The sequence below is a fragment of the Hemitrygon akajei genome, chromosome 32 (assembly GCF_048418815.1).
Source record: "Hemitrygon akajei chromosome 32, sHemAka1.3, whole genome shotgun sequence".
In the NCBI taxonomy this organism is placed as follows: Eukaryota; Metazoa; Chordata; class Chondrichthyes; order Myliobatiformes; family Dasyatidae; genus Hemitrygon; species Hemitrygon akajei.
Genome location: NC_133155.1, coordinates 14,409,069 through 14,435,150, shown reverse-complemented (window position 1 = coordinate 14,435,150; position 26,082 = coordinate 14,409,069). Strand labels below are relative to the sequence as shown.

Below are 26,082 nucleotides of genomic sequence, written 5' to 3'. Positions count from 1 at the left end.
TAAAAAACTAAATTAAGTAGTCCAAAATGAGAGGAAAAAATACTGAGGTAGTGTTCATGGGTTCATTGTCCATTCAGAAATCTGATGTCAGAGGGGAAGAAGCTGTTCCTGAAACACTGAGCTTGCACCTTCTGGCTCCTTGATAGTAGCAATGAGAAGAGGGCAGGTCCTGGGCGATAGGGGTCCTCTGCTTGTAATGAAGCTGGCAGAGTTCACAACGTTTTGCAGCCTTTTCTAAATCTGTTCAGTGACCCCTCCTTATCAAGAGGTGTTACATCCGGTTACCATGCTCTCCATGATACATCTGTAGACATTTGCGAGTCTTTAGTGTCATCTCAAGTCTCCTCAAACTCCTGATGAAATATAGCTGCTGTTGTGCCTTCTTTGCAATTGCATCAATATATTGATAGATCATCAGAGATGTTGACACCTGGGTACTTGTAACTTCAGTCCCGATCCCTCGATGAGAACTGGTCTGTGTTTTCTTGACTACCCCTTCTTGAAGTCTACAATCAATTCTTTGGCCTTACTAATGTTGAATGCAAGTTTGTTGCTGCAACACCACTCAACCAGCTGATCCATCTCGCTCTTGTACACCTCCTCATCATCATTGGAATTTCTACCAACAATAGTTGTGTTGTCGGCAAGTTTATAGATGGCACGATCTGTGCCTAGCCACACAATCCTGGGTGTACAGTTAGTAGAGCAGTGAGCTAAGCACGCATCCTTGAAGTGCTCCAGAGTCAGGGAAGAGGAAATGTTGTTTCCAATCCACAAAGATTGTGGTTTCCTGGTGATAAAGTCGAGGATCCAGTTCAAGAGGAAGGTACAGGGTCTAGGTTTTGGTACTTGTTGATTAGAACTGAGGATATGATTGCGTTGATTAATTAATGTATCCATTAATAATGCAAATGAACTGAATCTAGCTCAATGACTGATACTGCATGAAGTACTGAACAGATTTTTAAGAAATAAAAAGAGCAGCCCTTACCCCAGTACTGCTGACTGGAATGGGATCAGCAGTATAGAGACTCCTTTTCCCATCGTAGACAGGTCTTCTTTCTCCAAAAATCTGAACTTTAAAATGCTGAACCATAGAGTCAACCACTTCCCTACAATAACACAGAGCAAGTAGTGAGCAGACTCCAAGAAACAAATTTTGAAACTTATTTACTATATGAAAGAATTATTGAATAATTTTGACTTTTTTCCTCATCCTCCTTTATATCCATTAACCTGAATGAGGAGGTTACAATGTTATGGGCTTCCACAGTTAGTGATTGTCTGGCATAAACTCTTAACATGGAGTATTCACCATCAGAAGAAATAAGAACAATTTCTTTTCTCTGAAGAATCCAGAAGAAAAATAACTTTATGACCACCACCCTACTTGTGCACATTAAGAAATGGAATAATAGATTGAAATAGGGATTCCCAACTTGGGAGTCTACGGACCCCCTCGGTTAATGATAAGGGCCCATGGTATAAAAAAGGTTGGGCACCTCTGGTTTATAACCTCCATTTTGTTAAAAGGCTTATTATGGCATAGAAAACTTTTAGTAAACAAAATTCTTCAATTTAGTTTATAGACTATCATGGCAGAAATGTTTCAAAATACTGAAATATTCTGCTTGATTCTCTGTAAATATTCTATTAACTGAAGTATGCAGATCACTTTATTAAGTTATACTTTGCCTGGCTGATCCTGCTATTCAAAAATTTATCCTGGCCCATTGATGGTCAAGACAGAAAGTTCAACGCAACCTTTCTTGAGTTAGCAAAAAGTAAAAGTTGCTGCGTGTTCAACTATAATCTCATAAATGTCTTCTTCATACTGAGAATCAAAATATACTCAGCATTTCTTATTGTAGGGAATGAACAAAAGCTATGAACTAACCCAATTCATTCCAACTTCAACTTTTCTATCTCTCAGTCAGCAAAATCTCTGCATGCCTCAAATCATTATACCCAATTTCTCAGACATTAAGGTCACCAGATAGGCCTCAAAGTTGCTTGTTAAAGATCTAAATTTAAAGAAAACCACGAACTAAGAAAAAAGTCAGCAAATAAGTAACTGTCCAGCTCACCTATTCTCACTTGATTTTATTCATATGACGTGCAAAGCAAAATGGGGCGGACATTATTATTGGAGTTAATTTTAATTGACCTATTACAGGATTGCAACTTGATTTTCGATTGTATAATATGATGCTCAATGATACTATTGAGTTTGTCATTTAGAATTGCTGAAGGAAGAAGTAGGAAGACTACCTCAATACCACCAAAAGTTCAGAAAATTTGGATAACCTAGTATGAAATGCCATATTTTCAAACAACACAAATTCAGAAACCTGATCCTCTCTGCTGTGATTTTTGATGTTAGAATGGGAGCTGGTAGAGAGATAAGAAGATGGACAGGAAATTAACTTGTGGCATATTAGCAGCTCAACCTTTCACAAAGCTCACAGTTATAGAATTGGGAACATAAAGTATTGTTCAAACAGGCGATTCTGCAGATGCTGGAAATCCAGAGTAACACATAAAAATGCCAGAGGTACTCAGAAGGTCAGGCAGGAACTATGAAAGGTCTTGGCCCTGAACACCAACTGGTTATTCCTTTCCATAAATGCTGCCCAACTTGTTGAGATCCTTTAACATTTTGTATATGTCATACAATATTGCTTTCCCACAAAGCTAATTAATAATTGATTAAAACTGAGTTGGAAGAGAAAATGAAACAGAATAATAGCTTCAGTCACAAAAAATAGCAATCTTAAGGTAGTATGAAAAAGCTTGGTGAGAAAATATATCCGGCAATGAAAAATCACCTTAGAAATGATCAAAGTTAGGAATTCAAATTTTCTCTAGCTTTCTTACTACCCCCATGCCAGCTTTAATTATTGCACTTCTGGATCACAAACCATTTATTTCTCAGCTCATTATACAGTGGCAGAAATACTGTTAGTTAATAGTGATTTCCCATTCAAGTCTGAGAGACCAAAACTAGGCATTTGAGCACAACATGCTCATAAATGATTCAAGACATTCAACTTGATATCCCAAATAAAAGGACAATAAATGTGGGTTTTTTATTTACAGTACATGCAAATTAACTTTATTCTTCTCTCAACTGTTATGCTCTTCTCTATACGCACCTGTTAACCCTGCGAGGACATTTATCTGGTTTAATGTCTACCTCATAGAGGTAGACGTCAATCTTTGGGATATCTACTTGGAAGCAGTTGGCCAGCAGTTTAATCGGTTTTCCCATGGTGCCACATCCTGGACGCCTTGGCACCGTGAAGAGGGGCTGAGCCCCAACAGCTCCTGTAATGGGGAAAAAAAAATCAAAACTCAGCAAAATGAGTCAAAGCACCCTATTACAAACTCTTCAAGACAAACTTTTTATCCCTCAACTGTGTTGGAACAACCGGCTCTCCCATTTTCTCCTATTGCTACCCTATATATTAGAGTCAAAGGAGTTCAAAGTAAAGTTATTACCAAAGTACGTTTATGTCATTATATGCTGCCCTGCGATTCATTTTCTTGCAGTATTGTATTTCTTGAAATACAATAGCATCAATGAAAAACTACACACAAAGACTGACAACCAACGTGCAAAAGACAAACTGTACAATCAAAATAAAAAATGATCGATAATAATGAACGAACAAATGAATAAGTAATTAAAACGAGAACATGAGTTGTAGAGTCCTTGAAAGTGAGCCTAGAGATTGAGGAATCAGTTCAGTGTCGGGGTGAGTGAAATTATCAATGGTGGTTCAGGAGTCTGATGGTTGACGGATAATAACTGTTCATGAACCTGTTGGCGTGGGACTCAAGGTTCCTGCGCCTCCTTCCTGATGGCAGTAATGAGAAGAGAGCAGGTCTTTGATGATGGATAGTGCTTTCTTGTCATAAAGTCATAGAGCACAACAGTAGAGAACCAGGGCCTTTGGTCCATCTAGTCCATTAACCATTAACCTGCCTGGTCCCATCGATATGCATCCAGACCACACCCTTCCCATCCATGTAACTATCCAAACTGCTCTTAAGTGTTGGACTTGACTACCTGCACAGGCTACTCAGTCCATACACTCATCATCATCTGAGTGAAGAGGGTCCCCCTCATGTTCCCCTTAAACATTTCACCTTTAACTTTTTTTTTGTGGCAGAGCTCTCTGTGGATGGTGGGAGGGATTTTCTTGTGATGGACTGGGCTTTTTGTTTGGATGTTAAACAGTTTCTTCTGATTAATCTTGATTAGGAACTTGTGTGTGGGGGGGGGAATAGAATTAGCTTGGCTCACAACTGACATATATAATTTATTTATTTGTTTGTTTGTTTGAAAACAGTGTGGATTACACCCTTCCGGCTCTTTGAGCTGCACCACCCAACAAACACCCTAATCCTAGCCTAATCACAGGACAATTTACAGTGACAATTAACCTACCAACTGGTATGTCATTGGACCATGGGAGGAAACAGGAGCACCTGGAGGAAACCCACACAGCCACAGGGAGAACATACAGTGTCACTCACGTAATGGTGTACAATCATAATCCACTAAAAACTGCATAGATCCAAATCTACTCATTTCTGGGGTTGGAAACTTATTTCTTTGATTTTGATTGAATATTAGATGGAAAACAAAGTTGGTTGCTGATGCAATTCTAATACATCTTGTTCATAGACAAGCAACCATAATCAAAGAAACAAGATAGAAACCAGAATGGGAGAATACAACAAATCTATTCTCATTACGTATTACACAGTACAAAATTAACATTTTATCTTTTATATCTTTCAAATAACTTACAAGCTTCATATTTAAAGTATTCAAAAGACACAGATTTTTAACTAATGCTTACTTCTAAAAAGCACCAGCTATCGTGAAATATTAAGGAGATTAGAAATTCAGGCAAATTGATAGATTACTACGATTATTATTGATGCTGCATTCACACATTTTTCTTCCCAGAACTACAGCAAGATTAGATCTTAAACACAGCCAGTCTTACAGAGAATATCCCATCTCTGCACTAACAAAGTCATGCTCAAGTCAGTATGACTATTCAAGGGCATAAAATGAAAACCAATGTAGTATTACATCTATTTTTATTGTTTTGCAAAATAGCTTATCAGGAAAATTTAGTACAGGCTTCAACCTTATTATAGGCAGTAAAAGACAACATAGTATTAATTTATCTTCCACTAGCAATCCGTATCACAACAGTAACAAGTAAAGTACTTCAAATAAGTGAACGCAAAGCACAAAACTGCCAGAAAATAAGTATCAGATGTTTATGTGGTGCCATAATTTGATGGCAGCAAATGTGTTGAGCTCAAAATAAATAGCAGAATCTGCAAAATGCCCTGGAAGCTTACAGCAACTTGCTTATTGGTTTAATATTATTGTCACACGCTCCAAGATAAAATGTACAGGTTTTTATTTGGGTGCCTTCTAGACAGATTCATGTCACACATAAGCACACCAAGGTTGTGAAAAGAAAAGCTGAATACTGAATATCGTGTTAATTAACTGAAGATCTATTTACTTGATGAGTCAATACTGAACACCAGGTTATTGAAGATGTGCTGTCAGAGGTCAGAGCTACTGACAACAAGAGGATTTGGTTAGATTCTTCCTTGGTCAATGTTTCGCTTGGGTGGTTTGAATGTTATTTGTCCTATTGGGAGACACACATTCTACATCATTTTAAAACAAGGGTTCTCAGCCTTTTTTATGTCATGGACCCTTGGCATTAATCGAGGGGTCCTTGAACCCCAGGCTGGGAACCCCTGCATGCATGAATGCTGTCTTGCTCTGTGTGAGACATTGAGTCACTCAGCTTATTCCCATTTATGCCCCAGAACACTATGAAGGCACTTAGGAGTAACAGGGCAAAACCAGCTAAACTACAGACTATTCATGATGCAACTGACATTGTACTAATTGGTTACCAGCTCCTTTTCTCCCCCCACTTGCAGAATGGGGACATTATTGGCGTTACTCTGTGCTGAGTATTTGAATCTCTTACGTTATACCCTCATTACCCTGAGAGATGTGGTCAGCTGTCTTGTTTAACCACTATTGCTCTTCCAGTGGTGAAGATAATGTGATGCCAGAATATTGAGCAAGTGATAATGAAGGAATAGCAATGTTCTTCCAGAACAGGATTGTGACAGTGTTGCAGGAGGTCCTTCAGGCAGGGTCAAGCTAGTTCCTACGTTTTTATAAGGTTGTGGAAAAGAGATCCTATATATTCAGAGTTAAAGTGCAAATACACTGTAGGAATAACCAGAATGTAAAATCAACAGTTTCCCAGAACTTGATAAGTAGTGACTTCAATGCCGATGACTCAGTACAATAAGCTGTCAAACTATGATCTAACCTTGTATGAATACTTGGACTATGTCAAGATGCAGATTATTGACTATAACTCAGCATTTAACACCATCATTCCTACAGTCCTGAACGTGGGCCTCTGTACCTCCCTCTGCAACTGGATCCTCGACTTCCTTACTGGAAGGTCACGATCAGTGTGGATTGGCAATAACATCTCCACCTCGCTGACAATCAACACGGACCCACCCCTCAAGGATGTGTGTTTAGCCCACTGCTCTACTCTCTCTGCACCCATGAATGTGTGGGTGGGCATAGCTCAAATGCCATCTATAAATTTGCTGATGATACCACCATTGTTGGCAGAATCTCAAGTGGTACCGAGAGGATGTATAAGAGTGAGATATACCAGCTAGTTAAGTGCTGTCGCAACAGCAACCTTGCACTCAATGCCAGCAAGACCAAAGAGCTGATTGTGGACTTCAGGAGGGGCAACATGAGGGAACACACACCAATACTTATCGAGGGAGCAGAATTGGAGAGCATGAGTAATTTCAAATTCCTGGGTGTTAATATCTCTAAGGACCTAACCTGGTCCCACCATATCAATAAAGAAGGCAAAAGAGCAGCTATATTTCTTTAGGAGTTTGAGGAGATTTAGAATGTCAGCTTGAACACTCAAAATGTCTACAGATGTACCATGGAATGGCTGCATCACTGTCTGGCGGGGCGGTTGGGGGGGCTACTGCGCAGGATCAAAGTAAGCTGTAGAGAGAGTCGTAAAGTTAGTCAGCTCCATCGTGGGCACTAGCCTCCATAGTTTTCAAGACAACTTCAAGCAGCCTCAAAAATGCAGCGTCCATCATTAAGGACCCCCATCACTCAGATTATGCCCTCTTCTCAGTGCTATCATCAGGGATGAGGATACAGAAGCCTGAGAGCTCACGCTCAGTGACTCAGGAACAGTTTTTTCCCCTCTGCTATACGATTTCTCAATGGACATTGAAGCCATGAACACGACCCCATTATTTCTGTTTTTGCACTACTTATTTAACTACTTGATATACATATTAATACACTAACTGTAATTCACTTTTTCTCTCAATATCATGTATTACATTGTACTGCTGCCGCAAGGTTAACAAATTTAATAACATATGCTGGTGATATTAAACCTGATTCTGATAACGAAACACTAATCTTCAACAAAAAGGAATGGATGAAATGTAGCTAAAATGAACATAAAAACCAAACATCTCTATTTAGAAGTTACACGAAGCTTGTTACCAATTAAAGCACGTACTTGGTCCATATCCAAGTGCTATCTTTCAGGTGGGGCATTAACCCACAGAAACATTCCCATGGAACTAAATAAATTCGGTAAGTTTTAGCAATGCTCATGAGCTTTAGTTATTATGACACTTTGATATGTGCTATATGTGTAACGCATTTATCTGTTTAAATGTAAATGCCTTTCAGAGTACTTCATTGGTTAAAACTAAGTGCTTTAATCCATTCTGGTGTTGTAACAAAACACTGTGTAAATGAAATTTCATTCCCCCCCCCCCCCACCAAAAGAAGTAGATTCAATCATATTTTACTCTATGTTACTGTGCCCACACAACTTTCGCAGCCTGACTCAATCTGGAAGAATAGATTCACTGTTCCCTCCCCACAAATTTTCCATTGAATACTTTTGCTGACATAATTATTTAATACTTTCTCCTCAGAGCACAGAGCAGGATAGGCCCCAGACTCACCATGTCTGCACCAACATTGATGCCAATCTAACTAATGCACCTGCATCAGATGGTCTAAATGCCTCTTAAATGCTTCTTTCATATCTGTTTCTATCACTTCCTTGAGCATTGAGTACCCGACCCCGACTACTCTGTGTAAATAAATTTGCTTGCACATCCCATAACTTTCCTCCTCTCACCTGAAACCCATGTCTTCTAACATTTGATATTTCCACAGTGGGAAAAAGAATGACTGGCTAATCTGTCTCAGCTTTTTATAATTTGAGATGCTTCCAAACAGTTTGGCAATCCAGAGAAAACAACCTCAGTTTGACTAACTTCTCCTCCTAGCTAATATCCACCAATCCAAGCAGTATCTGGTGAACCTCTTCTGCATTCTTTCCAAAGTGTCCGCATGTAGTGTGGCAATCAGTACTGCAGTCAATACTCCAAATATGGCCTAATCAAAGTGCATTGATTCTGGTTAATTGGTCTATCGGTCAAGCAAGACAGGAACTTATTTGGGACAATTCTTAAAGAGCAAAAGCAAATTAAGAAAATAGCCGGGATTCCCTTCAATTATTTAGTTCACGATGCCACTTAATTGGGACAGAAGCCAGTTGCCAAACATTTCCTAACCAGTGTCAGTGGCATGCACAATCTGTGGCCGTTGTACACTACGCTATGCTCAGAGTCAGCAGTTTTTAAAATGGCGTTAAAAAGCAGTGATTTTTATCACTGACACTTGGCAAGTTATAAACAGTAAGACAATTCAGAACTGTCTTGACTCACTGCAGTTTCAAACATTCAGGCTTGGAGATGCCGTAAACAGCCAAGAGAGAAAATGAAACAATTTCACTACTTCAACATGTTAGAAACTATGAAGAATTTGAAGGTATTGACAATTATCTTGAATGATACAACTAAAATGAAGATTTTTGGAAGATGCAATCATCGAAAACACTGAAGGCAGCCCGTTATCTGCACTAGGTGTCTGCAATGATTTTGTTCATTTACAGTCAAAAGAACACATTAGTGTATACTGAATGAATTTCTCCATCGATAACTATCAGGAAATAATACACAATTTTAGAGTACTGTAGTAGTTTTGGTAGTGTTCTAATTTATTCTGTGTTCATTTAAATAAATAATGTTACTCAGTTAAATGGTAGTTTGCCTTTTTTTGTATATACCTTCTTATTCCCATGAAACTTCGGCTAATTGGGACTGCCACTTAATTGGGCCAAAATGTATTGGTCCCAATGTGTCCCAATTAACTGCAATCCACTGTATTTACACAGTTGTAACATGACTTTACATTCAAAGCCAGCCTTTATACTCAATGCCCCAAAAGATGAAGGCAAATGTGCAGGCCACCTTAATTACCACCCTATCAGCTTGTGTTGCCACTTTCAGAGAGCTGTGGACTTTCATCTCAAGATGCTTCTGCACATCAGTGCTCTTGAGGATCCTGTTATTTACTCCACACTTTCTTCTCACATCTCCCAAAATTCACCATCTCACACTTGAACAGATCAATCACCACCTGCCATTTGTGTGCCCAAATTTTCAACAAACCTCTATCCTGCTGAATACTTTGACAACCTTCATCCTTATCCACAACTCCACCAATTTATCTGTTGTCTGTAAACATACTAATCAGATCACCAATATCTCATATACATCAGAAACAAGAAGCCCTGACACCAATCTTTGCAGAACACTAGAGCTCACAAAGAAACACTCCTCTATCACCAGCCTGTCTTCTATGAAAAAGTCAATATTTCAACCAACTCGCCAGCTCACCATGGACTCCATGGGACTTAAATCTTCTGGACAAGCCTACTGTGAAGGGCCTTGTAAAATGCTTTACTAACATCTTGTGTAGTCTTGACCTCATCAATCTTCTTTCTTTCTTTTTAAATCTTTTTATTAATTTTCAAACAGAACAGAGAAAAAAAACAAATACAGAGAGCTTGAGAGTACATAATTAATAAGGCCGGAATACAAATGCAAGCAGTTGATAACACAGATATAATAACCTCCCAAACATACTGTATTTGCCTTTAAAAAAAAACCCCAAAAAACTAACTAACAGCAACTAACCTAACCAACCTGGGCTATTGTATCATATCAGATATACACAGTAGTGTCAGTAACTCCGCACCTCTATCCAAATAACTGAGGGTAGTAAAAAAGGTTTGGGAAAGGTCAATTTAGCTCATATAGATAGATAGATAGATAGATAGATACTTTATTCATCCCCATGGGGAAATTCAACTTTTTTTCCAATGTCCCATACACTTGTTGTAGCAAAACTAATTACATACAATACTTAACTCAGCAAAAAATATGATATGCATCTAAATCACTATCTCAAAAAGCATTAATAATAGCTTTTAAAAAGTTCTTAAGTCCTGGCGGTAGAATTGTAAAGCCTAATGGCATTGGGGAGTATTGACCTCTTCATCCTGTCTGAGGAGCATTGTATCGATAGTAACCTTGAATGAAAAATATGAAAACGTTGAATAAATGGTTTCCAGGTTTCTTCAAATTTGACTGAAGGGTCAAAAATGACGCTTCCGATTTTTTCTGAACTCAGACAAGATATAGTTTGGGTAAACCACTGAAGGATTAATTTCTTTCCAGTTCAATAGAATGGATCTTCTAGCCACAAATATAACAATCTGCCGAGCTGAAGGGGATAAATAACTATTATCCATCATTGGTAAGTCAAAAATTGCAGTTATAGAATGGGGATGTAAATTAATACTCAAAACTGTTGAAATGATACCAAAAATATCTTTCCAGTATTTCTGCAAGCTAGGGCAAGACCAAAACATGAGTCAAAGAGGCTATTTCAGAATGGCATCTATCACAGATTGGATTAACATGGGAATAAAAACGAGCAAGTTTGTCCTTAGACATATGTACCCCCTTGAATTGTATCAGGGCATGTTTGGCACATATAGAAGAGGAGTTAACTTACTAAAATTTTCTCCCATTGCTCTGTAGGCAAGGAAAGTTGAAGTTCTTTTTCCCATTCATTCTTAATTTTATCTGATATTTCTGGCTGTACTTTCATAATCATATCATAAAGAATGGCTATTAAACCCTTCTGATAAGGGTTCAAACCTAAATTTTTTTCCGTAATATCAATTGGGCTTGAATTCAGTAAAGACTAACGTATTATTCAAAAAGTTTCTACCGCCAGGACTTAAGAACTTTTTAAAAGCTATTATTAATGCTTTTGAGATAGTGATTTAGATGCATATCATATTTTTTTACTGAGTTAAGTATTGTATGTAATTAGTTTTGCTACAACAAGTGTATGGGACATTGGAAAAAAGTTGGAATTTCCCCATGGGGATGAATAAAGTATCTATCTATCTATCTAATTTGTATATATCTAAAAAAAATTGACTCTATCAGTCTTCTTTGTCACTTCCTCAAAAAGCTCCATCTAAAATTGAGAGACAGGACCTTGCTGACTAACCCAATCAGTCCATGTTTTACAAAATACGAGTAAATTCTATTCTTAAGATTCTTCGCCAATAATTTCCCTACCACTGATGTAAAGCTCACCGGCCTATTTACTGGATTATTCCTATTGCTTTCTCAAATAAATGAACAACATTTAGGGACATGCCCCTGGCTGACAATCTTGGCTCATGCTCCACTCTCTACTTGCTGAATAATAATTAATTCCTATCTAACACTGCTGTAATTAGTCTCCCACAGTTTTGCACTTTCATGCAAGGACCAGTCTTATCCTTATCCAAGACTATCTTAAAATGATCACTGTTCCCAAAAAGCTCTTCGAGATTCTTGTCAGTACACACGAAGTATTTGGATTCTCATGCAACTACTATTTCTTCCGGGATATTCCAACAACTAAAAGATTCAGAAATGTATTAACAGCTTAAGTGCTGAATAGATCTTGCAAATGAGACAGACAATTCCTCTATACTTACATCTGGCTGAAATATAAACCACATCAAAGCAAGTAACTGGAGGCCTTTCAACACTCCTGTTAAGTAACAGTAAATGTAACAGACGTGGACTCAGCTAGTGTTGTACAATTCATCAGTGAATTGTGTGGCTTCAGGCTTGAGTGTGTTTCTCAGCTGCGTACATCTATCAATTGTCCTGTCTTTAATACCTTCTCCTAATGCCCTAAACACTTCATGAATTCACACCAAATGATTTTTAACAAATCTAATTCAGAGGTCACAAAGTGCAAGAGTTGTAATGTAAGTCTGCAGTGTGCAGTGGCTTATCAAAACTAAAAGAAATAATGTTGACTTACGAAATTAGGCAAATGCCAAGTAAGTTAAGACAAATATTTACCCTAAAAAAATGTGGGAAATATTTAGGGAACTGATTGCCATATATTCACCCTGATAGAGTGTTCAAGTATAAACAGTAGACTAACTAATTACGAAGGGGGCCCCCAGGGCTGGTACAGGTTTATACTGATGTCTATGAATAATTTGGATTTTGAAATTCAGAAAACTTGCTCAGAAATTACAAAGCTAGATAAAATATGTTTAGTGACGAAGTTTAAGTAGAAAGTTAATGTAGAGAAGGACAAGCACAAACTGAGTATTGAAAAAATGCAAATGATAGTGGCAGTGCAAAGTGCAAAAACTGACTTCACACATTCAGAGGAATTTCAGGATAAATCTTAATAAATATGTTTTATTGCAACATCGGAAAGCACATTAGCCATTTCCATTTAAAATACATTAACAAAGAATATTACCAGGCAGATTGCGGTACTAAGCCACTCCAGGAACGCAAGAACAAAGGATTCAAAGGTTGGTCAAAAACATGGGTAATAATGATTGCTGCAAAAAGAAAAAGGGGAACTAGTTGGGAGAACACCAACAAAAGCACCAAACAGGAGACAGGTGCCAAAAGCAAACTTAATATTGATTTAAACCATTTGGATCAACGTACTTGCAAAATCATTATTTGTGGGGCTATGGCAAAAGAACAGTGAATGGGACAAGATGGACAGCACAAAAAGTTCAACAAGTTAAATGACATACTCGTGTGCTGTATGACTCTGATTCTGGATGCAGGAAAAAAATTCTATGAAACAATACCATAATTATTGTGTTATGTTGATGCCAGTAATCTGAAGTTAACTTGGTAGGAATAGAAGGTAGAAAGAGTGAGCTACCTGACCCCTGTGGGTGTTTGCCACTAAATAAGATCATAGCTTATCTGTTACCTCAGTACCAGTTTCCTTCTACTTGTCATGTCCCTCAACTAACTTCAGATTCAAAAATGTACCCATCTTTGTTTTGAACACAGTTGACAACTGACCTACCACAGATCTCTTGCGTAGCAAATTACACATTCATTGCACTCTGGTGAAGAAACACTAACTTACCAAGCTCTGAGCGGCCAACTTCTTCTGAATTTGCAACCCTGGCTCCAGACACTCCAGCCAAAAGAAACATGTCTGTGTCTACCATATCGAGGCCCATAGGCATTTTGTACAGTTCAATGACAGCACTCCCCATTCTTCTAAACTCTTGCAAATACAAGTTCAATCTGCTCCCTCTCTCTTTCTGCAGGATAACTTTCCCCTTCCAGGAATTATTTCTTGTGCATTTGTCTACCAATGCAAAATTAAACTCGCAGACCTTCTACTTCAAACAATCTCACATAGGTAGTCAAACAAACCTTTTATAATATTCCAGATGCAGATTTGTTAGGGCCTGATATGATTGCTATATAACGCATTTTTTGCTCTTGGATTTAATTGGGCGAAGAGTGAATTATGATGTTATTAGGCAGGTAGCTTGGAGCACACATTGGGGACGGATGTTGCTTAGGGAGTACTTGCATGGGGTTCTGGATAGGTTTATCCCATTGAGATGGGCAAGGGTGATAGAATGAAGGAACCATAATTAACAAGAGATGTGGAAGACCTAATCAAGAGAAAGAAAGCATAGTTAAGGTCAAGAAACAAGGATCAAACGGGTTCTGGAGAGCTATGAGGTAGAGAATGGACTTAAGAGAGCAAGAAGGGGACATGAGGCAGCTTTGAGGTTGATCTGAATCCAAATCCAACTCACCAAGGCATTCCGCACATATATGAAGAAAAGGAGGATGACTAGAGTGAAGGTAGGACCGATCAGGGACCAGTGAAGGAACCTTGACAAATGTGAGGACAGCATAGAACAGGTTAATATACTGAAACATGTTGATGTTAAAAAATGATGTGCTGTAACTTCTGTAAAACATTAGGATAGTCAAGTCCCTGGGGCTCAATGAGATATACCTCAGATTACTAAAGGAAGTGAGGAAAGAGATTGCTGCACATTTGGTGATTTTTTTTTTGTGTCCTCACTGGATGCAAGTGCAGTACCAGAAGATTAGAGGATTGCAAACATCATTCCTTTTGTTCAAGAAATGTAATAGATGAGTCTTACATTAGTGGTGGACAAACTATTGAAGCGTATTCCTGAGAGACTGGATTTACGATTATTTATAGAAACATGGTCTGATTAAGGCCAGTCAGCACGACTTTGGGAGGGGCAGATAGTGCCTCATGGGCCTGTCTGAATTCCTTGAGGATGTGACACAGCACACTGATGAAAGCAGAGCAGTGTATGTGGTGCATATGGATGTTAGTAAGGTGTTCAACAAGGTTCCCCATGGTAGGAAAGTCAGAAGGCATGGGATCCAGGGATCCTTGTCTATGTGGATTCTGATATGGCATGCTCAAACAAGGCAGAAATGCAGTATATTTTGCCTGGAGGTCGGTGACCAGTGGTGTTCAACAGATCGGTTCTGCAACCTCTGCTCTTTGTGAGTTTTATAATGACTTGGTTGAGGAAATGGAAGAGCGGGTTAGTAAACTTGCAGGTAACACAAAGGTTGGTGAAGTTGTCAACAGCATAGATGGTGTAGGCTACAATGGAGATTGATGGGATGCAGAGCTGTGCTGAGAAGAGGCAAATGGAGTTCAATCCAGAAAAGTGTGAAGTGATACACTTTAGATGTTGAGCCTGAAGACAAAGTAAAGGGTTAATGGCAGGAATTTTGGCAGTGTGGAGGAACAGAGGAAACTCAGAGTCCATATCCATAAATGCCTCAAAGCTGCTGTATAAGTTCATACATTGGTAAAGAAAGTGAGTGGTGCTCATTGAGTTCAAGAGCCATGAAGTAATTTTGCTCCTTAAGTGTTTTGGCTATGGAAACTTTTAGAGAAGATTTACCTGGATTACAGAGCACAAGGAAAGGTTGAGCAAGCTACTGCTTTCTCTTTGGAACAAAGGAAAATGAAAGCTGACTTGATAGAGGTGTCTAAGATGATAAGAGACAATGAAATAGTGGACAGCCAGCGCCTTTTTTCCAGGGTGGAAAAGCCTAATACAAGCAGGGATAATTTTAAGGTGATTTGGGGAAAGTATAGGGGACACGTCAGAGGTATTCAGTTTTACACACAGAATCACAGATGTGTGGAGCCTGCAGCAAAAGTGTGTGGTAGAGGCAGGCAAGCTAGAGAGATGTCACATTTATGCTGGAGAAAAGTATTACATTGATCTTGGTGTAGGTTAAAAGTTTGGCACAACATTGTGGGCTGAATGGCCTGCACTCTGTTGTACTGTACTGACAAACGTTCTATGTTTTAAATCACTTGTTTTCTTAAATCATGCTCCACCTGCACGTCAACTTCCCGTGATTTGTTATACTGTTTCATCTGTCAGTTTAGTCCTAATACTTATTCATCATGGATGAAGACTTATTCAGTGACTAGATCACATTTCCTACAAATCCTCACTGGACTTAGCAGGAGGCTAGAGAAGAAATTGAAGAAGCCCATTTGAAGATACAGGTATGCGTCGCTTAATGTCCACAATACGTTCTGTGAAATTGGACGTTATGTGATTTGGCCGTTGTGCGAACACCATATTACATACTTTGCCTCTTGCTGCTATCACTAGGAGTGGTTTTGCTGCGTTTGAAAGCCATGATGCACTTTATGGCAATATTCTCAAAAAAAAATTAAACAGAGAGAAAACACTCAAGAGACGCGCGATAAATGAGATTGGTTATGTCCGCTACGTCACGTTCTCCAATCGGGACTACGGACGTATATGCGATCGGGTGTTAAGTGGGGCACCCCTGTACTTCTTCATTATTCACTGGCAAAGTTCCCAGAGACTAGAATGTGGCTGACGTTGTTCTGTTGTTTGAGGTTAGCACGGACAAGCCTGGGAACTGCAGGTTGGTTAGCTTTACATCAGCAGTGGGGAAATTACTGGAGGGAATTCTGAGGACAGAATCTACCAGTTTGGTTAGGAGCAGTCAGCATGGCTTTGCACGTGGGAAACTGAGCTTGAACCTTTTAAGAGTTGTTTTTAAAATTGGTAACCAAAAGGGTCGATGAGCATTAGGTAGTGTATCTTATCTATTTGGACTTTAGCAAGGCCTTCAACAAGATTCTGCAGGCTAGCTTGGAAAGTTAGATTCCATGGAATCCGGGAACAGCTGGTTAGATGGATTTAAAATTAGCTCCAAAGTAGGAAGCAGAGGGTTTCTCAGAATGTAAACCGATGACTAATGGTATGTTGCAGAGGTTGGTGTTGGGACCCTTGTTGTTCGTTATGTATACAAATAATTTGCATGCAAATGCACAAGGCTTGATCAGTGAGTTTGCAGATGACATGGAATGACAAGCTATTGCTGAGAGTGAAGAAGGTTATCACAGATTTCAGGGGAATCACGATAAATTAGGGAAGGGAGCCGAGGAATGGCAAATGGATTTCAATACAGATAAGTATGAGGTGATGCATTTTTGAAAGTCAAACCAGCATAGGACTCATAGCAGGTATCTCGGGGTATAATGGAAGAGGGTCCTAGGAGTATAAGTTCAGAGTCTGATGAACATGGTGTTAAAGGTAGACAGGGTGGTGAAAAGGGCATATAGCACACTGGTCTTCATTAGTCAGGGCTCTGAGTTATTTGTGCTCAGCTTTGGTCACCCTATTATAGGATAGAGTGTAGAAAGATTTACGAGGATGTTGGCAGGACTAGAGGGCCTTTAGTGGCACTCTAGAGAAGCTGCCAAGACACGAGATGACCAGTGACCTTAGAGGTTTATAAAATCATGAAGAGCATAGAAAAGGTGGATGGAAGCAGGCTTTTTCCTCAGGGTAGGGGAGTCCAAAATTAGGAAGCATAGATTTAGGGTCAGAAGGGAAGGATTCAAAAGGGACTCGAAGAGCAATGTTTTCACACACGAATGGCAAGCATATGAAAGTGGTAAAAGCATGTACATACGTATCATTCAAGAAACACTATGGTAGGTACAAGCAGGACTGGAGCTCAGAAGAATATGGACTGAACATGAAATTGGGACTAGCCTGCTGGGCACTGTGTTTGGATCTGTGTCCTATTGCTCTATGATCTCAAAGTCATTACAAACCATGGCCAAGGTTAATCTCCATGGCTTTTGTTTGAAACAGGTCAACACTGATTGGTGCTGCTTACCAGTTTAAAAACAAAGAGTATTTCATGAAAGAAAAAGTACAATTTCTATATTACAATAATTTAAAGAGAAATATTACTATTTTAACAGTTGCAATAACATTAAATGATATTGTTGGCAATACTTCTAAATTTCTTTACCAGATTCAATAAATAGTGAAATGGCACAATTTTTGTAAAACTATTTAACTGAACTCAATGCAGAAGTATCTATTCCCAAAACAAGTAATGTGAACTGAAAATTCAAACATCTTACAGTTTAATGCAGATTGGTATACTCAGTGACTTAATTCCAAATCAGCTTCAGCGGATAGGTGTTGGATCACTGGAAAGGGATCGCTTGTAATGTATGTGTACAGGTTTCCAATCAACATTATTGAAAACTGCACCGAGATTCAAAATACAATCAAATAATTTCTGTGATGTTGTATTTCCTACCAGCTTTCAAAACAGTCCCGTTAAATGTCATAAACTTAAAGGAAAATAGTTAGATTGTCTCGCAATTCTGAGAAAAGTTTACAAACAATGCCTACAAAATTAAATCCATTAAGTAAGAAAAGTAAATTCTCTGCTTTGAAGGTAACTATTGTTGAGCTACATTTACAATAAAAACAACAGAAGAGGGTAAGTCAGTCTGGTAAAATGATAAAGTGAAAAACCACTTGTATTAGGTTTGGAAAAGGTACACTGATGCATAGCAAAATGAAATATATAGATAAGCAAATGTGTATATATCATACAGAAACAGAATATTATATGTTTGTTTAGATACAATACGGAATAGCTCTTCCAACCATTCGAGCCAGAATCCCAGCTTTAACCCTAGACTAATCATGGCACCATTAAACTACTGCTGGCCAGTGGTGTGGTGGCATCTGCACTGGCAAGTGGTCCGGGTTTGAATCTGGCCAGGACCTTGCACGCTTTCCACCTGCACTGGGTTGAGCGTCGAGCTAGCAACCCGGCCTCATGAAAAACACAAATGCTACAGAAACAGCAAGGTTGCCAGCTGATGCTCCACAAGGTGGGGAGAGGAACTAATTAACCTACCAACCAGTCCTTTTTTTTGGACTATGGGAGGAAACCCATGCATTTTATGGGGAGTACAAGCAAACTCCTTACACGGTACACCGGGACTGAACTCCAAACTCTAGCACGCCAAGCTGTACTAATGTGCTAACTGCTTTGCTACTGTGGCACCCCAACTTTCATATCAGTCCTATTAAATCTAATAGGCAATTGGTTTCAATGAAGTGTATAATAGCACATTTTGATTAAAAAAAAGGGATGTTACAGGCCAATTAGAAGTTAGAATTTGAGTAATAAAGGAGCAGAGAAACTTGATGATGAAAGTATAAAACCACTAAAAATAGTGAAGCATAGTAAGGTCATTCAAAAGCAAACTAAGTTCTAAAATCTAAAATAGCTGGAGAGGTGCAAATCTGAAATAAAAGCAGAAAATGCTGGAAGCTCTCAGGTAGCATCAATAAGAAGTAAAGAGTTAGTGTTCTAGGTCAAACACTTACGCATTGACAGAAACCAAGGACAAGACCACAAAAGAAAGTATGGCGTCAAAGACCACAAGATAGAGGACAACTAGGCCATTTGGCCCATTGAGTCTGCTCTGCAAAGGGAGAAGTAAATCTGGTGGAATGAAAACAAGATGAAACCATGGGTCTTCCCTGGCAACCCAAGTCGGGGATGCTGGGGTGGAGGCAATGGAAGGAAGATCGCCTGAGGAAATGAGGTTAGTGACTTCTGGGAGAAAATGACTTGATGTTTATTGACAGGGCCAAGTCTTGGTTCAGAGAATGATACAATGAGTTGGCTTAGAGTTGACATTTGTTCTCTGCAACAGAGAAGTTAGCCAGCCAAAACATAAAAGTAGTCCCCTCGCCAAGAAATTTGACAATGGCATTGGGGTTGGTCAGCAAGCGCAGGTTACCATGAGTCAAGAGAATGGAAATATTGAGACTGTCAGTGTTGCATTGTCGTTTTGCAGTTAGACATGAGCACTGGGTCTGGTGGCATTTCTAGAGAGAAACAGTCAATATTTCATATACATCGTGATATTTCAGTTCTGATGAAAAGTCATCAACTCTAAATGTTGGCCAATTCTCTCCCCAAAGAAGTTGTCTCACCCGACTACTAACAGCATTTGTGGCTTTCCAGTATTGCTTTTGAAATAAGGCAAGAAATATTAATAATGAAAAGATGCCAAAATACCCTAAGACAAAGGATGAGTTTCAGTAAATACCATTTGAGTAAACCCCACTCCACTTTACATGAGATCAGTTTCCATTTATTTCTTCAGTGGCTGCTGAGATAGAACTGGTACCATTTTTTTTTACTCCTGCACTTAAAGCAATTTTAAGATAAGAATGTTTGATATTGGTCAGGTTTTGGGTGAACTTCGAGGCACTAGGAAAGTCAAATACTTTTTGGCCCAATAAATTCTTAAGCATAATAAGTTACTGATATATAGTTATAGAGGGTGTGGGGGTGGCTGCTGTCATAATTAATAAAATTGTTAACTGATTAGTTGACAGCATTTCACAAGTTACGCAAAAAACTTTTAAAACATTGTTAGAGAAAGGTTAATACTCAGACTTTCAAACTAATGTGGAACTGTAACTATTAAACTAAGTCTTGCTGAACATATCAACACAATCATCATCATTGTGTACAGTATCATATGATGTAGGTTATCAAGGTCTTGACCATGATTGTTCTTGGCAAACTTTTCTATAGAAGTAGTTTGCCATTGCCTTCTTCCGGGCAGTGCCTTTACAAGACCCCAGCTATTATCAATACTCTTCAGAGACTGTCTGTCTGGGATCAGTGGTAGCATAACAAAGGTGTGATATCAGATGACCATCCATCACCTGCCCCCATGGCTTCATGTGACCCTGATCGGGGGGACTAAGCAGCTGCTACTCCTTGCCCAAGGGTGACCTGCAGGCTAGCGGAGAGAAGGAGTGCCTTACAGCTCCTTTGGTGGAGACGTATCTTCACCCCACCACCTGATTACAATGGCAATACTCCAGTCAAATAAACTCATGCTCAAACTAATAAACAGTGATATATGCTGTAATCTATTCTAGCCATCAAAATACAAAGCAAAGTAACAAGATTGATCTACAATAAGGTTCATAATAATAAAACATTGGAAACAATTTTCTTCCCGCCTCAAAAGGCAATTGTCTCCGAGGCAGGGAAGATATAGGGAGTGTTCAGTATTGGGCAGCAGAATGCAGGGTTGTAGTAATCCTACTTGAAGAACCTGTGTCTAGGTGAGACTTGTGCAGGGACTGCCCCCTCTATTTATTTCAATGGAGAACATCTGCAAAGCACTTAGCCCAGTGTAACTATTTCTCGATTTTAGTTGTTCCGAATTTATATAATGTCTTCCAGAACTCAAAAACATAAGCAGCAGCAGGAATAGAGCACCCAGACTGTTCTGCCATTGATTAAGATTAGGGGATGATCCTAGCACTATTTTCTGGCAATATCAGTTATTTTTTGATTCCTGCAATGCCCAGAAACCCATGATCTTCATTTTAAACAAATGTATCGACTGAGCTTCTATAATCTTCGAAGATAGAGAATTTCAAAAGTGAACTACCCTCTGAGCAGCCAATTCCCACTTCTGGAACTGTGTCCCCTGTCCTAGACCCCTCAGCAAGGGGAACCATGTCCTCTACATCTATGTCTCAAGATCTCTTAACTCTACAGAATTGAGCCCTAGCCTATTCAAACACATCTCCTGAGGAACCCTCATAACTTCAATGTAGTCCTTCTATAGCAAGTATATCCTTATTTTAGAAAGGGATATCAAATATTCCAGGGTTTAAATGGAATTTCCCCCAATATTTTAGTTAATCAATGGTCAGTATCTGTGGAGTGTTTGTGATTGCTTTCAAGTAGCAGAAATGTTCAGTCAGTCATTTTATAGCTGATTCAGCCAGGGAATGTAGCCTACTCAGGCTTCAGTTCCCCCCCCCCCTCACTATTTTCTGGGGGGAGCTGTTCTTTTCCCCCTCATCTCTACCCATACCCAACAAGGAAAACAAGGAAATGGGAGGCTCTACTGCTGAAGCAAGCATTGCACAGTGAGTTGGCCTCTGGAGACCCATACAAGGTCAGGTACGATGCTTCTACCTGAAGCAGCCATTCCTCTGTTAACAAACATTGTGGGCCGTTAGTGCCATGCTCTACATTGAGAGCAGATTAATAAAATTTAATTAATTTTATTTATGGAGATACAGTGTGGAATAGGCACTTCTGGCCCTTTGAGCCTCATCGCCCAGCAGTCCCATGATTTAATCCTAGCTCAGGGGTTCCCAACCTCCTTTATGCCATGGAGCTTTACTATTGATGGAGGGGTCAGTGGAGCCTACATTGGGAACCCCTGTCCTAGCCTAATCACAGGACAATTTACAATAACCAGTTAACCCATCAACTGGTACGTCTATGGACTATAGGAAGAAACTGGAGCACCCTGAGGAAACCCACAAACTTATGTACAATCTCTTCACAGGCAGCAGAGGGAAATGATCCTGAGTTGGCTTTATTGTAAAGTGTTGTGCTATCACTACACCTCCCCACCTTCTTACTCCTCATCCCCAAATTCCCATCTCTTCGCTTGTCCATACAGACACATGGCTCATTCTGTTAGCACAGCTGGCATTAGTAAGTTAAATGTCTATCATTTTATTAATTTTATTTGCCATAGTATTCTACTTTCCTGTACAACTTCATCAGAAATTAAATGTTGAAGGTATCGCCTTGAACAACTGCACCAAAGGTTTTCCTACTGTTGTTTAATGTGTTCAATTTGTAACTTTTTGCTAGCTCTTTTTGATTTATTTGTCACTTGACAAAGTAAATGAGAGAATTAAACTTTGATTTGTTAACTAATAAATATTATTAAATATATCACTTTTCATAGCAGCCTATTCATTTCCTAATATTGTAAATCTGTATACACATATACCCTCTATATCCATGACTGTGTGGCTAGGTATAGCTCAAATGCCATCTATAAATTTGTTGATGATACAACCATTGTTGGTGGAATCGCAGATGGAGGTGGGAGGGTGTATAGGAGTGAGATAGACCAACTATTTAGTGGTGTTGCAACAACAACCTTGTACTCATTGTCAGTAAGACGAAAGAGCTAATTGTGGACTTCAGGAAGGGTAAGATGAACGAACGCAAACCAATCCTCACAGAGGGATCATAAGTGAAGTGAATGAGAAATTTCATGTTCCAGGGCGTCAAGATCTGAGGATCTAACCCGATCCCAACATATCGATGCAGCTATAAAGAAGGCAAGACAGCAGCTACATTTCATCAGGAGTTTAACGAGATTTGCTTTGTCACCTAAAACACTCGAAAATTCTATAGATGTTACGCGGAGAGTATTCTGACAGGCTGCATCACTATCTGGCATGGGGGGGGGGGGGGGGGGCTACTGCACAAGACCGAAAGAAGCTACAGGAAGTTGTAAAATCAGTCAGATCCATATTGGGTGCTGGCTTCCGTAGCATCCAAGACATCTTCAAGATGTGGTGCCTCAGAAAGGCAGCGTCCATCATTAAGGATCCCTATCACCCTCTTCTCATTGTTCCAATCAGGAAGGAAGTACAGAAGTCTGAATGCACACACTCAGCAATTCAGGAACAGTTTCTTCTCCTCAGCCATCCAATTTCAGAATGGACATTGAACCCATTAATACTACCTCACTTTAAAAAATATATATTATTTCTCTTTTGCACTATTTTTAATTTAACTATTTAATATACATATATATTTACTATAATTGATTTTTTCCTTTCGATATTATCATGTATTGCGTTGTACAACTGCTATCAAATTTCATGATACATGCTGCTGATAATAAACCTTATTCTGAATCTGAAAGTAAATAACCACCACAGAAAATATAACCTTCCTGCATGATGTTTTCCAGTAATAGAGCATCTAACTATAATAGTCTATAGAGAATCTAACAATAATACCTCTAACAATAAAAATCTGGACAATGATCAGACCATTTTAAAGTTATAATTGTATTTCTAATTACTTTTGTCATTAAACATTTTGTACAAATATGCAGAATATTAATTTTAATCATTACTATATTCAATATCTACCACAAAATGAATTATCTTAATAAGTTTTCCTCTCCTTTCAGTTAGTCCTGATGAAGGATCTCGGCCCAAAATGTCGACAGTGTTTCTCTTTATAGATGCTGCCTGGTGTGCTGTGTTCCACCAGCATTCTGTGTGTATTATCTTAATCATTTAATCTCCATTTCTACAAATCTCCACTTTAGCTACAGTTGCCTCGTGAAGGATCTCAGAACATCTTAAAATGGTTCACGTTCAGGAAAGTACAGTGTTCCTTCTAAAGCATCTCAACTCTGGCGTGGGCAGAAATGGTAGTGTAACTTGCATTGCAAAAAAAGCAATGAGATAAAGATCAGATATGACTGAGTTAACCATGACAAAACAAGTTGAAAATATAACTGCATGGAAATACAAATACAAGGCAGCTGCATCTCCATGTAAAACACGTAACATTCTCCATTATCTTATGAATGTTTGCAAGAAACTGATATCAGCCTTTTAAATTTTTTTTGAGTTTTATCCTCAAAGAATCTGAGCACAGTTCTTTCAAAAGTGATTTATAGGACTCTACTATAGCTTATATAATAGCATAACCTACAATATCAGGACTCATCTGTGATCAGGGTGGTCATCTTTTTCTCCGAATGACCTAGTTTAATTATAGGTCATTTTAATTTTATTTTCAATTTCAAGATTCCCCAAAGTATACAAAGATATTTCTTTCTTGCATTTTGCTTCTAGAAAGCTGTGTTTCTGGAGTTCAACTATTCTGCATTCTACAAACTTTGTTGGAAAGACTTGCTTTTATATAGAAACTAAATGCCCAGAAAACCGATTTGCCCATCACTTCCATACTTGGGGTTAAATCAATTGCAGAAGTACTATAGCTTTAATTTTCCACCATAGTGCAGTTGACAAAAGTGTTTATTATTGATGAGACAAATGTATTTACAACACAGGAAATGTGTGCAAATAAGAGTTTTGTTATGAAGTCGAAAGGAGCCAGAGGATGCTTCAGATTTCATTGTACACCTCTGTTGACACATAGTGGGTGATTTGTTTGATAAGAGGATCCATTATTCAACAGAGTTAAAAGGAAGCTTTTCAGCACAGCAAGAAGAAAAATGATACTAAAGTTATGCAGAAAAGAGGATTGTGAAATAATTAACAAACAAAATAGTGTTTCCCGGACAATTACATTAATTTATGGTTGTGTGCTGTCTGAACATGCGTATCTGTACTTCATCGTGCTTGTGTATGAACCCGAATGACTTGAACCCGAACACTTTTCAGATTTGCCACCTTTTCAGGACATGTTTTACCAGTCTTGAAGAAATACCAGTAGAAAATACTGAGATATCCAATTTTAATTATTTCAGCTTAGACTCTGCATAACATGCCTCCCTGGGAAACCACTCTTCCCTGGGGATAATCTTCCAGCATGAATCAAGTCAATAATCCTGATGTGATTTTCAAGATGGATGGGAGGGTTGCTTTTGTTCAAGTTAATCAAGTGGAAAAGCAAAGCTCTACTAAGTTTGGCTGGGGAACTCACTGAATGCAGAATAACATTGCTCTTAAAAGTTTTCTACTTTTCTCCCGCTCTCAACTATTAACTGTGATCGCTTTTATCAAGTGTTTTAAGTTACCAGCAGTAACGCATTTCTCCTATTTTACTTTACTTCTGAGAATATGACTGGATGTGAAGCAATTTAGCATGACACAAGGCTGCGAAAAACAGAAAATCATTAACAAATACTATCAATAATGTTTTATAAATACAAGAAGTGAAAGTAGATAACAAACAAGAAGAGTTTCCACTTGAAACCAAAATGATGGACCAAGAATGAAGGCAGAAGATTGGTAAATTTTTGAATAAATACTTTGCATCACTCTTTAAGGAAGTCAGGGATGTTTACTGCTATGGGAAAGAACTGATATTGTAAATGGAAGACAGTGGGTGGGTGAGGGACTTATTTCTAGACACCTCAGTGTCGTTCCAGCATCTGCAAGACATAGTGTGATAGAAGAGTCTTCACTTGCCATAAGTACAATATTCAAGAAATTTGAAACCATCTAGAGTAAAGCAGCACACTGCTTTAATGCTATCGATCACAGGGGCACAGTACCATCCACACAGTCCAAATCACAACCTATACTAACAGGATGATCAAGGGCTTCAGGCACATGGGACTATCCCTATCTACGTGCTCCCTTACAAGTCACACACCTTCTTGAACAGAAATATACCCATTTCCTTCTTGATTAATGGGTACAAATCCTGGAACTCCCTGCTCAATCCTCCAATGGGAATACTTTCAATAATGGATGGGAATAGTTGTAATTAGGG

The 26,082-nt window shown here is 38.8% G+C and overlaps 1 protein-coding gene across 4 annotated transcripts in view; it reads right to left on the bottom strand.

The window, feature by feature from the left end:
- LOC140719806 (protein argonaute-3) overlaps positions 1-26,082 on the bottom strand; it is a 126,745-nt gene that overhangs the window by 68,141 nt on the left and 32,522 nt on the right. For all 4 annotated transcript variants that reach the window (XR_012097008.1, XR_012097007.1, XM_073034702.1 and 1 more), the window contains exons 2-3: positions 3,156-3,327; positions 992-1,112 (exon numbers count right to left, since the gene is read on the bottom strand). Coding sequence is in view for 2 of the 4 variants with exons in the window: in XM_073034702.1 (XP_072890803.1) it covers positions 992-1,112; positions 3,156-3,327 (293 nt within the window). In the remaining 2 variants the exon portion in view is untranslated. The remainder of the gene's footprint in view (positions 1-991; positions 1,113-3,155; positions 3,328-26,082) is intronic.